The sequence below is a fragment of the Orbicella franksi genome, chromosome 2 (genome assembly GCF_964199315.1).
Source record: "Orbicella franksi chromosome 2, jaOrbFran1.1, whole genome shotgun sequence".
Classification (NCBI taxonomy): domain Eukaryota; kingdom Metazoa; phylum Cnidaria; class Anthozoa; order Scleractinia; family Merulinidae; genus Orbicella; species Orbicella franksi.
The window spans coordinates 2,993,091-3,007,815 of record NC_138146.1 but is presented as its reverse complement, the minus strand read 5'-3'; the positions used below and the strand labels follow the sequence as shown (position 1 = coordinate 3,007,815).

The 14,725-nt window shown below is 39.4% G+C and overlaps 1 protein-coding gene across 2 annotated transcripts; it reads left to right on the top strand.

The window, feature by feature from the left end:
* Nucleotides 1-816: 816 nt before the first annotated feature.
* Nucleotides 817-13,952, top strand: LOC145476898 (dehydrogenase/reductase SDR family member 7-like). Of its 2 annotated transcripts, none has more exons than XM_081455461.1 (7): nt 817-1,605; nt 3,396-3,520; nt 4,233-4,425; nt 5,419-5,465; nt 10,132-10,203; nt 10,929-11,098; nt 13,233-13,952. In XM_081455461.1, exons 1-7 carry the CDS (start codon nt 1,335-1,337, stop codon nt 13,330-13,332), a joined length of 978 nt encoding a protein of 325 aa, XP_081311587.1. In that variant the 5' UTR covers nt 817-1,334; the 3' UTR covers nt 13,333-13,952. The 2 variants fall into 2 exon arrangements, with proteins under 2 accessions (XP_081311587.1, XP_081311584.1); XM_081455458.1 differs by having other exon boundaries at nt 10,132-10,251.
* Nucleotides 13,953-14,725: the final 773 nt, after the last annotated feature.

The following is a 14,725-nucleotide window of genomic DNA, read 5'->3' as shown; positions in this document are numbered from 1 at the left end:
ATGTTATTAAATTTTTGTCTGCCTCGGAACTCAACGTCCAACTCGATCGCCAAAATCGCCGCTTAGAGTTTGGTATTTTGACACAGCCGTGTCCTATGTGACCATACCATTTAGTTTGCTTCATTTTACAAACTTTTTAAAACTATTTTCCTTTTAAGTATTCCTTGACCCCTTGTGGTGGTAATATATTATTACGTTAAATAAGTTTGAATTTAAAAATTTTAGTGACAACATCGAAACTCGCATTAATTGACATCGCCACGAATTTTTAATGTGTTTGTGGGAAAGCGGCTTTTACTGGCAATTCAAAAACTTTACGAACCACTTTTTAGGAGGTTTATAGACGGCTTGATGACTACTTGAGCAGACACTCACCTATACTTCGTCGTAGAGTTTGTATTGTCCTCTTCAGGCCGGCACTTTCACACTGTAGGCGTTTACAGCCTCGCTCGAGTTTGTCGATTTTTTCCTCGCTCGACAGGTTTTTCAATTCTACTCGGACACTGCTTGCAGCTATTTTTTTTCACATTTTCATTGGTAATTTAATTCTTTCTTCTTCTTTACTGACGGTTGATTTAACCGGGAAAAATGACTGCCGTGAACTCTTTTTCGTCCCATCAGCTCGACATTTTGTTGCAATTTTAAAATAATTTGCTTGAGTGAGCTTGAATGTAAACATTAGCGAGTTGAGCCCGCGTATCCCTAAGAACAGCAGTTTCCCAAAAGAAAGTACTCTGCGCATGTCTCAAAAAATTGGGCATCAGGGGTCCAAGGGGGAGGATACCGTTCCGTGAGGCCTAAATTTGTTGTAATCAGGGCGACTATCAGGGCCGGGTTGTTCGGAAACCGGTTAATGCTACATGTAACCCAGGATTAAAAGTTAGCCGAAGTATAAATTTTTCTTGCATGCAAATGTTTTTCAGTGCTTTTGGGTCATGGGCTGCGTGTGTAGTTTGAGATTATTTAAACTCAAAACAGAAGGCCAAACAATATAAACAGAAAACCTCACAAAAACTCAACAACCCGACAAAATTCAAATCAAAATTCTCGCTTATCCTGTGTTAGCTTAATCAGGCTTTGAACAACCCGACCCAGGAGTTCCGCTTTTAGCCTTGGCTAAATCTATATATTATGTCTGTCCGCTTATGGACAATGAAAATTAGCCAATGAGCGCCCGAGAATTTCCGCAGTTATAGTAAAATTAGCAATTCACTTCGTTCCTTAGTCCTTGGACCCGATTCCTATTCCAACATTTTTTCTTGTTTTGTCCCGGATTGGTCACGTGTCTTCTAACATTGCTGCAGTACAGTTTGCACGCATCCGAGGTCATCACAATGCGCTGGAATTTCTTGATTGCTGCAGTTCTTGTACCTGTTATTTGTTTCTTACTTTTCAAATTCCAAGATGGTGATTTTACATTGATGATTTATGAGATGATCGGTCAAGATCCAGCGGTTGCCTTGCGTGGGAAAGTGGTCTGGATTACTGGCGCTTCGAGCGGTATCGGTGAATATTTGGCTTATGAACTGGTCAAATATGGCTGCAAATTAGTGCTGTCTGCGAGAAGGAAGGTAGAATTGGAGAGAGTCAAGAAGAATTGTGCAGGTAAGTTGAATTACGAGAAAAGAACTTGCGCGAAATAGGGGTTTTATAAACACTGGTACTTTCCACTACGTTTTGATATTAAAGTTGAAGTTTATTGTACTTTCAACTACGATTTTTCTTTTTCCGAAACCTCCCCTTTACTTAGTGAAAGAATAGTGCTAATTTAAGAGCTGGTTAAAAATCCTTGGAGGTTTAGAGGCTTACAAGCTGCGGGGCATCCGTGAAACGGTGGGTATCTTGAAAACAAAGACCCCCTAAGATCCCTAAAACCCCCTCAGACCCCAAAACTTGAAAACAAAGACCCCTAATATTTTTACATATTTTTGGGGGGGCGGAGGGGAGGGGAGTACTCTTCTCCCCAGTATCCCCAGAAAAATCACCTTTTTCTGAGGGAGGGGGAGGGGAGGCCATTCTTATTTTTCATGTCTTCTGTTTGTACTCCCTCTTCTTTTTGTCCCTTCCCCCCAAAATTGTTTTTTTCTGAGGGAAAGGGGTGGAGTTTTAAAATATGTACCACCCTCCACTCTTAATCTTCCATTGACAGCATGAGGTTGACAAACTGACAACTGTACTGTACTCCCCCTTGTCCCAGTACTCTCTCCTTTTTCTTTCCACCTGACCTAACTTGCCTTATTTGAGGTGAGTTGGGGAGGAGAGGGAATTTGGAACTAGATCACCTTGGATTTTACAGCGCGTTCAAAGTTAAATGAAACAGTAAAATACTCTGCTTTTCAATGCACAATTTCTGAAAAAGCTTACTCGAATCGACTGGTAACTCTGTTCAGTCTAATTTTAGTTCACTGCTGTGACTTGCAACTTTACACAGACATCGTGAAGCCGTGAGACTTTGTGAGGCGGAGTAGCTTGGAATAGAACTTTTAGTAACCAGTGCCAGTGCTGTGCGTCATCGTACATGACCGAAAGTATACAGGAAAGCAGATCCTGCCTGAGCTCTTGGGCAAACTAAATCATAAATCGCTTCTCAAGGAATTATGTCACAGTACATATCTGTTAAACTTTTATTAGTCCCACAACACCTAGCATCAATCTCACCTGTACTTCCTAACTTTTAGTTATTACTGAATTGTAGGTTTTCTGGTCCCCATGAAGAAAAGATGAGTCAAATTGGATCTTTGCACATTATTCAATCTGTAAATGTTTTCAGAAAATTACAAAAATAAGTGACAATAAGGTAGCTGAATTGCGCTCGACTGCACACAAACCTAGAAGGTTATACATTTTCGCGCAGTTCATTTTAGTGCCTTGTGCATGGTTTCGTCAATTGGTGAAAAAAGTTCCATATCAGACAAGGATAAAATAATTATCTTGCTTGCATGCTCAGGGTTGAACTTTTCCAATCAGTGCTATTGACAAAGAAAAATTACAAGAGTGGCCTCCCCTCTCCCCTCATGATTTTTTTTTGGGGGGTGGAGGTGTACTGGGGAGAGGAGTAGCCACCCCCCCCCAAAAAAAAACTGTAAAAAAAGGGGGGTCTTTGTTTTCAAGTTTTGGTGCCTTAAGGGATCTTTGTTTTCTAGCCACCCACTGCCCCCACCCCTTCCACTCCAGGTCTCCCTAAGAAATTTATAAGCCGATGGTAAAAAATATTCAAAGTACACCAACCTGTATTAAGTGGCCACCTCCCATCATTGTCCCATTTCCTGCTTATAGGGGTTCGACTGTGTTATGACCCATTCTATTCATGACATTTACCATGAATTATTAATAATTTTATACCATTTTTTTGTCTCATCCAGCAATAATTTTTTCCTTTGAAACTTATATTTCAGTCATTGCCATTGCTCATGATTCTTCGTTCAAAACAGATCGAGATATTCTTGTCCTTCCTTTGGACTTGCTAAAATATGACACACATGAAAAACGGATCCAGGATGTCCTCAACCACTTTGAAAAGGTATGGCATTCTTAGCTTAGTCAGAGATTCAGACCATTTTGGGGATTATGAAACAATTTTTCTGGTTATGCCGACTGAATCTAAAATCAAGCCTAGATTTATTTTAGGCAGGGTCACAGCCATACACTCAGAAGCTTGGGCAAAATTATTAGAGTTTCTAGTAAGAACTTCAAATTTCACTTGTCCTGCAACAATAATGTGATGAATACAGTGCTTGTTGTTCTTCTCAAACTTTAATTTTGATGCACACTTCAATTAACTGTACGGCATATTGGTGGCCTCATGGTTAGTGTTCTCGCCTGTGGATCAAGGGGTACAGGTTTGAGCCCTGGCCGAGGACATTTTGTGGTATTCTTGGATGATAAATACTTTACCTTCATAGTGTCTCTCTCCTGACCCAGGTGTATAAATGGGTCCTGGCAAATCTGAAGCTGAGAGTAACCCTATGATGGCCTAGCATCCCATCCAGGGTAGAGTAGAAATACTTCTAGTCACTTCATGCTACAGAAACTGGAGATAAGCATTGGCTTGATGGGTAATGTAACTTGGCTCATATGCAGACTTTTCGTACCTTTTGTTAAGTACAGTGTATATAAAAGCTTCGTTGGGCCACTTTAAGAAAGATCAAATATCATGAAGAACTAGTTTTAAAAACTGAACAGTGTGGTATTTATATGAAGCAGTCATTGTTTTTTCCTTTAAATACATGAAGGTTGACATTTTGGTGAACAATGCTGGTAGGTCACAGAGAGCTTGGCTGGAAAAATCATCATTAGAGGTGGATAGAGCACTTTTGGATTTAAATGTTGTTGGTACCATCTCTTTGACCAAAGCAGTTCTCCCACATATGATTGAACGTCACGAGGGGCAGATTGTAGTGGTGAGCAGTATCCTGGGAAAAATTGGTAATATTGAATTATGGCATTCGGTTTGTTTTTATTACTAATTAATTATGCATGGCTCGCTTGGTTGTTGGACATGGTATAAACTGACTGGGGCAAATACAGGATTTTAGATAAGGGGGTTCAAGACACGAATAGCCAGAAGCAGTCCCATGTAAGTTGCCCATCCTCCCCTGGGAAGTTGTTAAAATTGACATCCTTGGAAATGGGATTTCAGACATTCTAAGGCCAAGTTAGCGTGTTATAATGTGTGTTATAAATTTTTTTAATTTAGGGGGTGCGACCAAACTCCTGAGACCTCCTAGATCTGCCCCAGACTGAATTGTCTGTTGATAAGAAAAACAAGCTAAAAGAGCTTTGAACAGAACAAATAATTACCATACTGAACAGTTATCATTTTAGTAATTTTAGTGTTAACATATTGAATTTATCTACCAATATACACTTTCAACTTCAATGGAAACTTTAAAGAAAGTGGCTTAGTTGAGTTGTGTGGCATGTGGATTACAGTAAATTAAACCCCGGGCAGGGGGCGGGGGGAACAGTACTCTACAAAGTTTAATATGGGGAAACTCTGCCCTGAGGTCCAACGCTTTACTCTTTTGTATTCCATTTTGACAGAAAAGGTAACCCTTTTGTATGTTTTCATAACTGGCCTGTATTATGATTAAACTGCTCAGAAAAGGGAGTCTTTGTTACTGATTAAGTTAATAGTCATGAGGTGCATCTGTTTGAAATATTTTAATTAATAGCCCTTTTAAATACCTTATGGCATATTTCCCTACCCTTTCATAAAAAAATACTGCAATTTATGAATTCCCTAAGTTACCCTTTTATATACCTGTACCCCTTTTGGGCAGAGCGTCCCCATATAGGCCATTATAGGGAGTATCCCCTCCAGGAAATTATGTTGTGGGTTAATCTGTGGTAAAAATGATAACTATGGTATTTATTGACATGAGAAGTTTGTTTATATAAAAAAAAAATTCTTCACAGGGTTTCCTCTTAAGGCAACTTTGTCTGCCAGTAAACATGCATTGCAGGTATGTACTATCCAGGATCAAAATGCTGTCAAAAACAAAGTTCTACGAAAATTAATTAATTATTTATTGTAAGGAATTACATTTTTCATTTCTAAGACTTTTCTTCATGAATGTCAAATAAGCATCATGTCTACTCTAGTTATTGTTGCATTTTATTTGTAATCTCCAAGATTTATAAGGAAACAACAGCTTGAATGGTGGACAGGGACATGACCAGGTTGTGTGTCTGAAAAGTCTGCTACAGTTGGGAACCCTGTTAATATGGTCACCAATGGTTGTGAGCAAAAGGTGTTTAGACTGTATTTCAGCTGAACCCAAGGAAGGCTGTCAGAGACACTAAGAGCTTTGTTGCAACGATTTTGTTATTAAGAGTCCCTGTCCATAAAAATGGAAAATAACTCGGCAAGGGTCAAAAATTCGATTACGCTCATATTTTCATGGTAGATAGGCTAGGGCATGACAAAAACTACTGGATAGTTTTTCTGGCAAAATATCCTTTTATTTCAAAGAAATATGCAAATTACCAAATTCCGTTAAAATCGTCATTTAACGCACCATTTTATTACACAAGTTTGAGAGCCTCGCATGCAAAATCACATCATTCTTCCGTCTTTAAAACACTCAAATATTTTTGTGCAATGTTTAAATGTGTACTGGGTTGATTTTAGGGAATGTTGCGTTGTCTTTTTGGGTGCAAAATAATTAAATTTCGAAGACATGTATTTCATTCACTTAAAAATACTTCGTGAATATAATTAATTTTTACTATGTGCGAAACCTTCAAATGGATCAAGCTTCTGGTGGTTGAATCGCAGAAGGATGGTCTACAGATTCCTGTAAGAATTTCTTTGGGCAAATGATTGTGAGCGACGCGAGAGCTTTTCAAAGTACGTCAAAATTGCAAATACTTGACCATCCGTCGTCAAATTTCAATTTACGGGTTAGACGTATATTTTAGCATGCGCCACATGATTTGACCTATGTTAAATTGAAATAGACACAGAGCTGATAATTTCGAAATGTTCTAACCTCATTTGCTGTAAAAGGCAGGTGCAAAACCGATTTGACGTGTTTCTCTCACCATTCGTCGCACATAAAGCAGAAGTTTGCTTTTGTTTACATAACGTCCGATGTACATCGCCAACTGTCAACTTATTTAACGGTCGAATACCATGAATCTGTGACCCTCTTTCGACACATATGATCACCACTGCATCTAAGTCTAAAACTGCTGAGTCATTTGTAGATAGTTGCTTGCTTCGCACTACACCAAAATATTACGTTTGATCATCATGGTTTGATGGCTTGAATCCTTGTTTGCAGCGGTTCCTTGTTCGTCACGCAATGCTGTCATCCTATTTTAGGGGGTAGGGGTAGGACAATTTCTATCCTAATGCGTAGCTCCGTAAGGCTTGGAATCACTGGGAGCACACAATCGTGTTGAGTAGGAAGAGATTGAATTAAGAAATGAAAAGAATGAATAGTTTACCATTGCCCCTGTTGTTATCTTTTACTCGACCACCGCTACCTACATGCCCTGCGTAATACTGTAACGCTAAACTCATACCTAGGTCTTTTCGCGCTACGCAATTATTTTTGGTTTACATGTAATGCAGTGGGCTACCCTCGGGGAAATGGGTGGTGACCGCTTAATGGGGCTAGCCGCTTAAATAGAGATTGGTGTACCTTGAATATTTAATTTTTCACTGTCGGGCTATAAATTTCTTGGTGAACATTCAAGACAATCATGATAGACGTGTGTTTGAATTATCACTCGTCATGCACCTTCAATTTCAGACTCTTATCTGCTATCGCCCTTTCCAAAACAAAGTTCTTAAATTTTGGGTGGCCGCTTAATACGGGTAAAGACAATAATGAAACCCTTATCGGAATGACCAAATGGTGGCCGCGGAGGTAACCGGTCAATAGGTGTTTTATTTATAATATTTTACTGACGATAATTTTGGACTGTATTGAAAACAACATACCAAAGCCCCGCCACTAAGCAAACAAAATACGCCAAATAAAATGGCATGGCCAGGGCTATTTACTCACGTAATTACTAATTGAATTTAGTCTGTTTTTCTCACGAATTAGACACGTTGTGATTTCCTATTTTTATTTCAGCTAGTTCTTGCTTCATTGATCTATAATTTGCTTATGGCGATTTTCTTAAAATTCAAGTGAGTACAGGCACAAGCTTTATCAGCTGTTGCCTGAAACGTCACGGAACGTACAACAAACGTGATGTGGACCGACGCCACGTACACTATAGAACGCGATTATATAAATATACACATATTATTATATATATGAACAAACAGATGAACAATGATTAAATTGTTTCAGTTATCCCGAGAGTACTCTACACAAAATAGATCAAAATGTGCAGCATATGCCGTGACAGCATTGCGTGACGAACAACTAACGGCTGTAAGCTTGTGCTGCGCCGACACGCTTATCAGCGATGGTCAGCAATCGATCAAACGCAATATTTTGGCGAAGCGTAAAGCAAGCAACTATCTACAAATGACTCAGCCGTTTTAGACTTAGATGCAGCGATGTTCATAAGCGCAGAAAGATGGTCACAGATTCATAGTATTCGACCAATAATAGGTTGACAGTAGGCGATGTACATCGGACGTTAACCTTGTGTAAACAAAAGCAAACTTCTGCTTTATGTGCGACGAATGGTGAGAGATCGACTAGAAACACGTCAAATCGGCTTTGGACCGGCCTTTTACAACAAATAAGGTTAGAACATTTCGAAATAATCAGCTCTGTGTCTATTTCAACTTATTATAGGTCAAGTCGTGTGGCGCATGCTAAAATACACCTCTAACCCGTAAATTGAAATTTGACGACGGATGGTCAAATATTTGCATTTTTGACGTACTTTGAAAAGCTCTCGCGTCGCTCACAATCATTTGCCCAAAGAAATTTTTACAGGAATCTGTAGACCATCCTTCTGCGATTCAACCACCAGTAGCTTGATCCATTTGAAGGTTTCGCACATAGTGAAAATTAATTATATTCACGAAGTATTTTTAAGTGAATGAAATACATGTCTTCGAAATTTAATTATTTTGCACCCAAAAAGACAACGCAACATTCCCTAAAATCAACCCAGTACACATTTAAACATTGCACAAAAATATTTGAGTGTTTTAAAGACGGAAGAATGATGTGATTTTGCATGCGAGGCTCTCAAACTTGCTTAATAACATGGTGCGTCAAATGACGATTTTAACGGAATTTGGTAATTTGCATATTTCTTTGAAATAAAAGGATATTTTGCCAGAAAAACTATCCAGTAGTTTTTGTCATGCCCTAGCCTATCTACCATGAAAATATGAGCGAAATCGAATTTTCGACCCTTGCCGCGAAATTAAGAATTTGTCTGATTTTTACATGCAGGCACTCTTAAAAACATATTAAAAATGGTTTTTATGTTACCATTTACTATGCAGTTTTAAGGTCTTTATAAATGTGTTTGCTTTACTGTACGCAAAGGTGAATTCTGAGGAAATCTCTGAGGAAGTATTCTTTTCTTTTTTCAGAAAAATGCTGATGTCAGCATTCTTGTTGAGATTCAAGGCTAATTATCTCGAAAAAATGTGTGGCTACCCGCAGTTTTCTTTGTGGATTCCAATAGCCCTCGAAAAGATCTACTTTTTCCGCATGGTCCTAACCTGGTGCAAAAACCTTTGTATTTAGTAGGCACCGTCCTTAAGGGGGTGACCGTATTAACGGGGTAGGATCAAATTTCATGACTGGTCTATTTTAAGTGACGTCTTGACAGACATCACAATTGCACTTTTAAACAACTGTTCTTTGATAACTGTTCAAAATGCAGGTATAAATTTAAGTTGAAACTTCAGTCAGTACATACAATATTAACAAGAAAAAATGAACATAACTGGTTTGAGTGGCAATATAACTAGGGTAAAATTATAGAAGATTGTACAGGTTGCCATTGGCCATATTAATCGGGAGGCCAGATTAATGGGGTTTTCTTATAAAAAAATGTATGAGCATCTTGCCGGGATTGGCCTCAATAACAAGGCAACCATATTAACAAAGTGACCATAAGGCGGGGTTCCACTATAAAATTTGGAAATGAGCTCTTTCACAATATGCTTGGGTTATAAGAGTTGAGGAAACTCAATTGGGAGGCATGGAGATTTATATGGACAGGCTCTGTCCGATGGTCCCAGCACTCTAGCCTCATTAAGGAGCCTCCCTATATAGTCCATTTTAGGGTTGTACTCCCCCTTCCCAATCAGAACAAGCATTCCGGTTTCAAGCTCTGGTTGGGGTCATTGCGATGTGGTCTTGGGCAAGACTCGTAACCCTCATGGTGCCTCTCTCCAACCAGGTGTATAGATACCTGCAAATTTAATGCTGGGGTGTAACCCTACAATGGACTTTCATCCCATCCAGGGGGGGAGTAGAAATACATGTACTCTTAGTTGCTTCATGGTGCAGAAAGCTGTTAAATGGGCCACTGGCTTGATGCAAGCTTCTGCAACCTTTTACCCTACAGGAAACAGTTAGTTTTGTTTCCCGTCAAACCTCATTGCTCCCTTTAGGCTCTGACTGGGGGAACAACACTAAGCATTGGCCAGAAAATAAGCAGTACTTATAGCCATTATCATTTTGTTAGGGCTACTTTGATACTGCACGGCTGGAGCTGGCGGAGCACAACATTCATGTACAGACTGTTCTGCCAGGACCTGTTAAGTCAAACATTGCTCTTCATTATTTCACTGAGAATATCGATGATGTGAGAAAACAATAGTTTCTTAATGTAACATTGTTATTAGCCAATTATAGATGTACAATTGTGGCAGTTATTTTTGGTCTCAGTTTAATTATTTTTCAACTTTGTGTGGTTAATACTTTGCATCAGTTAATTCTTTTAATCTCATCCTAGTGAATAATTAGTTGGCTATTGATAAATTGAATAATTTTTGCTCTAGACAGCTTGACACGAGTACCACAGTGCTGACTTTTATCTGCGTGGTAGAAACAGACTTTGCATGTTGACTATGAAGAGCTACATATATCAACATTCAGGGGCAGATACAGGATTTTTCACCTGGGGGTGGCTGGAAAGGGGTGCAGAATTAATGGGGCACCTTCCCAAATTGCTGCAATTTGAGAAATAAAACCTAACTGAAAACCGTTTCACCAGAAAAACCAGCAGTGCCACAAAGTAGAAATTACAATGAGGTACCTGTCCAGAGAGTTTGCCCTTATTTCTCAATCTGCCATAATATTAACAACCTTTTTCAATTTTTTTTTTTTTGCTTCTCTAAAAGGGGGGTGGCTAGCCACCCAGTCCACCCCCCCTTCTAAATCCGCTCCTGTCATAACCATTTAAATTATTGTATAACCAATTCTGATCACTTTTTCTCGCATGAAATGAATTCCAGTGACTCAAGACTTTTACCCTTGCAGGAACTTAAAGATGCACAAAATTTACCTCAGTTAGGAATGATGTCAACTGAGCGCTGTGCACATTTAATGGCAGTAGGCATGGCAAACAACTTGGATGAAGTTTGGATTACAGAGACCCCACCCTTACTAATGTTGTACTCAAACCAGTATTTACCAAACCCTTATAGATGGTATGTGTTGCTCAATGTAATAGGAAGACAAACTAGTAAGACAATCTCAGAGAGTGCTGAGCGCAATTGATAGCTCTGGCACGGTAGTCCCATAAGTACTCATCCCTGCTCGGTTCACTTCCGGTTTGTGTCTACCTTGGTAGTCTGCTAGGGTTTTTCCCCTTAGCAGTGTGTATGTTTCAAGGTTGTATTTTCATTCAAGGTCCAAAAATTACGTACAAATTACTACTGGTGTTTTTCTTTGATTTTCGTTCATTTTAAGTTCAATAATACGTTGAAACAGCAAACGTGACAATTTAGTTCTTGACGCCAACTTTGTAACTTGATACTTTGTTTTCGTCGCACAGGCATGTAACATGAAACCCTTGTTTTTCCAAAATACACGGAAGATGTGCTTGTTTTGGAGATAAATGAAAGAAAGTTAAATATCTGATGTAGTGATGAAGAAACGGAACAGAAACGATGTTGTTTTACTAAAAATGCAAATTTTCCTATCACCGATGAACAAGAAATAATTTAATTATCAGATAGTCACGAAATACCACTTGCTTTTTCTGTTGCCACCTTTGTTGTTGACAATAAAACAATTCAAAATTAACACACAACTATATTGATGGTTGAGAAGCGTTTCAACGAAAAGTATTGAAGATAAACAGCGCTACTTGACCGATATGAATGATTCTCCTTTAAGACTGATTAAATCAATTTGCGCTTTCACTAGGTGCCACGGAGTCTGCATCAATATTTGAGCACTTTCCTGGTTTGTTTTGTCACAGATTTACAATTTGCGGAGTATTAAAGCCACTAACTTGGGAACTTTCTGGTCTGTCTTACAGACACAATTAAGGCAAGAAATAAACAAGCCGCTAAGGAGAAGCAATACATTTGAACCCTGACAAACACACTATTGTAGATTGAAAACAGCAGATGACATCTGTTGAACCGACCTGTGTGTAATTCTAAAACTTACGCAGCCACAGTAACGTTTCACTTTTGCAATAAAAAGGGACAATTGGCGCCACCTGAAAAATAACTGCCGTCCTTGGTCACATGACATGACATGACATAGAAAATACCGCGTGGAAAGATAGTGTATAGCACTAACGAGGCTAGAACGCATGCGTCTTACATGTTGAGTTCTACCATAAGGAAAACCAGTCAACATTTGTGCGTGATTCCGTATGCAAAGTATCCTCCACCTAATATAGAAGCCACGAACGCTAACTAATCTACGCATGCGTTTAGAGCAAATTAGTTTTGTTCTAAAGAGGATGGTACCACAAGGAGAGCAAGGGGTTACCTGAAACAAATATATAGCTTTGCGATGTTTATATCCAAGTGACGGCGATGGAGCATGTTTCACGTAGAGTGCACATGTACCTTTCCCACCCCACCCGCATCACTTCCTTGCCTCTAGACTAATTAATTATTTGAAATTAATTTTAAATTAAACAAACATTAAAGTTTACACCTTAACGCCTTAGGCTTAGTACCTTAGCGGCAGGCAGCCCCCAAAACCATCCCAATAGTGCACTCTGCACTAATAAAGCGTCTCGGACGTATGCATCGTACTTAAAATGTGTGTACCAGGCACACATACAAAGCTCATGTCTTTGCAGAGAAAGCCACTGTTAGAGAGGCCACTGCTTGCGAGATTTACAAGTTTGGTTTCAGGACCGGATTCACAGTTCAGATAGGTCATCTGTTTTGTGCGTCAGCACATAAAATGTTAAGTTCATTTGATGTTTAGTTGCCTCTTATTTTTCGTATTTACCTGGAGGCTTGATACAGCTGGGATGCATTATTTGTATTCGCATGCCAGGTGAAGGAGACGGTTAGCTGGCAAATACAATTTTTATGTTTCCTTCTAGTTTGATAGTATGCGTTTTCAGAGTGAACCTCCACCAGCGTAATGCGGACGTGGCATTACTGCTGGTCACCCGCTCCCGTGCTGCCTTCACTACAGCCTAAGCTATACCCGCACTTCCCCGTGTCCCCAAAGGAACACACCGACATTAACATGGCAAGGAGGTGCAACCGCGGAACTCACCCCTGCCCCCGGGTCCCCCGCGTCCCCCGTACCCCGGGAAGCATTTCTATCAAAACTGCTTTATGATGTCTTTTCTATCTCCAGGCTTTCTAAGAAGTTCTTAATGGAAAGAATAGGAAGACTATACACGGACAAGAAATCTTCATCGAAGCCAAAAAGTCATAGACTTGCAGAACAGTCATGAAATTATAACACTGTACGTCCCGCGTATTACACGAACGAGAATTCTTCATCAGATACCAAGAAGGAACAGTCAGACTTGTTAACCAACTTGACAACGTAACATTGTAGCTTTCTTCTTCTATATTCTTCACATGACGTCTCTACGTGAAAATCTTTCGAGACCTGAAATCCCTGATCACATACTTTTTGGTATGCAACATACAGAACATTAGCTACTATGAGATTTATATCGTGGTAGCGAGGTCAGAGCTGAAGCGCAATCGGGCGAATGTAATGAATATCTACCCATCGTCTTGCACAACACAAGAGAGTGAAAGCACCGACTATTTCGCGTTCTTTTATAGTTACCGTATACCTTTAGAGGTGTCTCGCGTCCAAGCGACGTAGCGCGATATGTAAACCCATCGGACGATGGTGTTACAGGTCGTGAAAAATTCGACAATGCATCTTATTTCAAAATTCTTGGTTTATTTTGTAAGCTTTAATTGATATATCGGGGCTTAGGTATCCACAGTTAAACCGTACGCTCTACATAGTTTGGACGCAAGACACCTAAAGATAGACGGTAACCTTAAGTGTGAATACTGACAGCTTTTCCATCTGGCATCATATTCTCAAGCCACTAGCGCCAATAGGGACTTTAAGATAAGGTACGGCTAGGCTGTAGTACGGCGGCAGATAGTGAAGATCGCTTCGGGTGACGTCATGACGCGCGTACCAGTACGGCTTTCTCGCCGTAGCCTTGCTTTCTACTACGGGAAAGTGCCTGGTTTCACGTTCTCTTCACTACGTGAGTATAAGCCTGCTGTTTACTTCTCATTTTAGCGCTTTTTTCACTGCTTGAACAGCCTAGTTTGAAGATAAAGTTCTTAATCATAAAAATCAGTTCTAAGATCATTGTTTCTTTGTCATTTGTACAGAAAATTTGAACGATTTTAACACCTACCTCGAGATGATCAATTCAGTCATTAGTATCGGGCCGAACAGCCGTAGATAAGAAAGTTTCGTATGTATTAATCTGAGCTATAATTGTTTATTACTGTTTAAAATGTATTTTATTATAATCGAAAGTTTTGTAATTTCGGGCTTATCACGTAATCGTTGTTCAAACAACCTGTCCGTGTTGAAATCGAGCTTTTTTATATCAGAGTTTATATTTTGTTTTGTGGTTGGAATTATAGACGGTTCTATTAAGTCTTAAAAGGCAATTCTGAGGTCTTGGAGATGTAAGCCGGATACAGGAGAAGGAAATCATTGTCATTAATCAGGCCTATTTCGTATGAAAGTAGAATAATCCCTGGTTTCCTTGAAAGTAGCCATTTTTGTAAAGACACGTAGAGACTGCACATACCGTTGCCGTACAGCAAAATCTTAATCATTTGAAGCTATTTGAG